The 2,836-nt window shown below is 39.6% G+C and overlaps 1 protein-coding gene across 1 annotated transcript; it reads left to right on the plus strand.

The window, feature by feature from the left end:
• Positions 1-365: 365 nt before the first annotated feature.
• Positions 366-2,510, plus strand: LOC109953643 (potassium voltage-gated channel subfamily KQT member 5-like). Its single transcript, XM_020589120.1, has 2 exons — positions 366-661; positions 2,306-2,510. Exons 1-2 carry the CDS (start codon positions 451-453, stop codon positions 2,416-2,418), a joined length of 324 nt encoding a protein of 107 aa, XP_020444776.1. The 5' UTR covers positions 366-450; the 3' UTR covers positions 2,419-2,510.
• The last annotated feature ends 326 nt before the right edge of the window (positions 2,511-2,836 follow it).

Below are 2,836 nucleotides of genomic sequence, written 5' to 3' on the forward strand. Positions count from 1 at the left end.
TGGTGACTTGGTGGGCAGACTGGCTTGGTTCTGGTGTTTGGGGCATGTCAGCTGGATGGATGCTGTTTGGTCTGAAGGAAAAGACAGAGCACTGCCCTGTGTCTGCTCTTCTCACTCTGAGAGGAAATTGGTGTTAATGGTATCATTTTTTTCTCCTCCTTGTGTCTCTCTATCAACCCCAACCTCTGTTACACAAACTCTTTTTCTTTCTTCAAATCCCCTCATATTTCCCATTTTCCTATCCATCTATCTCTGCTTTGCTTCCATGTCTCATCCATTGCAAATCTTTCCCTTTGCTTCTTTTGTTCTTGTTTTTCTCTCCTGTGCCCCCCCACAATGATTTTTTAATTTTTTTTTTTTTTTACCTATTCTTCTTCTCTTCTTCTCTGGCTCTCCCTCTATTTTCATCCCTGAAACAGTCAGAAGTTGAGTTTTAAAGAGCGGGTCCGGATGGCAAGTCCTCGTGGTCAAAGCATGAAGAGCAGGCAGACACCCATCAATGACCGCCAGCGCTGTTCCCCTGGCAACGAGGTGGTGGGTGGCTCCGAGCTGATGGGCGGGAGCCCGGCCAAAGTACAAAAGAGCTGGAGCTTCAACGACCGTACACGGTTTAGGCCATCGCTGAGGTTGAAGAGCCAGACTCGCTCTGTTGTTCCAGATGGTGGGTGTCCATCTCACTGTAAATGGAAACCAACAAACCAACACAACATCTGACAAATTATCCTTTTAGCACAGCATGACACTGTAATTTTGTTGCATCTCTTAAAAATCATTGGCCAGTGGGGCATTTATTACAAACACATGCTGTGCAGCCAATCTGTTCAAATTCACAGAAATTCATCTTATATTCTGGAAACACCATATGCCAATTTGTCTCGCTGAATTCTTGGAAAGTGCTTATAAGATGATGCTCAAGGCGATGAGAATAGTTCCTTTAAAAGCAATGGTGCATCAAACTGTTTAAATATTTCACTAAATGTAAAAATGCTAACAAGCTGAATACAGTATAAATGTGAAACTGACTGTGTGGAATTAGGAGATAAAAGCTTCTTAAGAACAACAAAAAAAAAAGAGTAAAACCTTTGGGGGTGGGGCATACATCCCCACAACCAGTGGTCTAAAAACTTATGACAGTTAAACACATTCTAAAGTCGAACTGCCAATAATAAGCAGAAACAAGAACTCATGAAAACAATTACAAGAACAATGGAAATCCTCTGGTATTAAATATTTAAAGCCCCTGAAATGGTTTTATAACATTTTCATGCCATTCATACTGACTGAGAAAATACTGGAGGTTCCCATGGCCTTTTCAGATCAGATAGACTGCTTGTCTATATATAATGGACATTTCTTGTTATAGTTGATTTTGTTCTCATTTGGGTGAAATGTTTATTAAAGTGAAAATTGTTTTTGGGGATGAACTGAAACCACTCGCTGTCTGGGGTGTTGCCTTTTTAAATCAGACTAAAAGCTTGTGGTGTGCTTTGGAAAATGTCCAATCATTTAGTGTGCATATATTTTTATACAATGAAACCTGTATCAGCATGGTTCTTTTAAAATTATCATCTCTAAACTTTATTGTCTGTGCATTATGCATATATAGGATGATGAACATCATGCATTTATTTCTTTTTATCCAGGTAGACTTATTGCACTTTGAGAAAACTCATAACAGACTTGAATGGTATGCTTTCATATTATGTACTTTAAATCTTTTACTTTTAAATTTTCATTCCAACATTCTTGCTTTTACCACTTTGAAGTGAACTGGAATTTATGAATTTATTTATACAGTATGTTGTGTACTAGTTTTACCTCATTTCCCAGGAACACCTGCCCTACAGAAATACATGAAATTGCTCACTGTTTCAATAGCACCTTTATTTTTCATCTTATTCACTTGTAACATTTATTCAAACAGATTTTATAGCCTCTTACATGCATATCGTGATTCACTCCATGTGCCCCGTGCTTTCCTCTTTCTCTTTTGTCTGTGAGGTACATGAACATATATAAACTGTACCGTGCTTTCCTCTTTCTCTTTTGTCTGTGAGGTACATGAACATATATAAACTGTAAACCCTCTTTCTCATCTCACTGAGCTGGCATAATGCTGCCCATTCCTAAAGCTCCCGTCCAAGCAAGACATAAATTTTCACCTCCTAAAAGCCAAAACTGTATCATTTTGAAACATTGTCCTGTCAAAACTTGCTATGCAGAAGGTGTTTTATGAGGCTTAAGACTGAAACTAATTTTGCATGGGTCTACATTTATTGATGAAACTATGTTCTGTCTCTCTCAGTGGACACAGGCATGACCACGGAGGATTCCTTTGATGAGAGGGGCTGCCATTGCGATGTTACAGTGGAGGATCTATCAGCTCCCCTCAAGGCCGTCATTAGAGCTGTCAGGTGAACTCTTTCTGCTGTTGCCCTTTATATTTCAGGCCTTTTAGCTGATGCTCCTATACTTTAACCCAGCCAAATCCTAGAAACCTTTGAGGGCCTAACTCAGCTGGTAAAGAGGGTTCACTACTATGAAAACACAACAGTACACAGTGAGGCTGCAGCACTATCAACAAGATTATCCACGTGTGGGAGTAAAGTTAAAGTGGCCGCCCTCCATTGTGTTGGCACATGGCACTAAAGTAAATAAAGATGCAATTATTTCCTTAAATTTGGTAACAGCATTGTCAGACAGACATCTACTGTGGTGTGACATTTCCATTTCAACACCAACACCCCCCCCCCACACACACACACACACACACAGTGTATAATCAAGTAATGTCAATTCAAAAGTTATTAGAAAAGGGTCAGACAATTATGGGTGT

Source organism: Monopterus albus, unplaced genomic scaffold (genome assembly GCF_001952655.1).
Source record: "Monopterus albus unplaced genomic scaffold, M_albus_1.0 scaffold899.1, whole genome shotgun sequence".
Taxonomy (NCBI): Eukaryota; Metazoa; Chordata; class Actinopteri; order Synbranchiformes; family Synbranchidae; genus Monopterus; species Monopterus albus.

Bases quoted from the DNA above. Each gene is read 5' to 3' on its own strand.
- LOC109953643 (XM_020589120.1), top strand. From the start codon at position 451: ATGGCAAGTCCTCGTGGTCAAAGCATGAAGAGCAGGCAGACACCCATC. The intron at 662-2,305 runs GTGGGTGTCCAT...TGTCTCTCTCAG, and splicing joins TCGCTCTGTTGTTCCAGATG to TGGACACAGGCATGACCACG.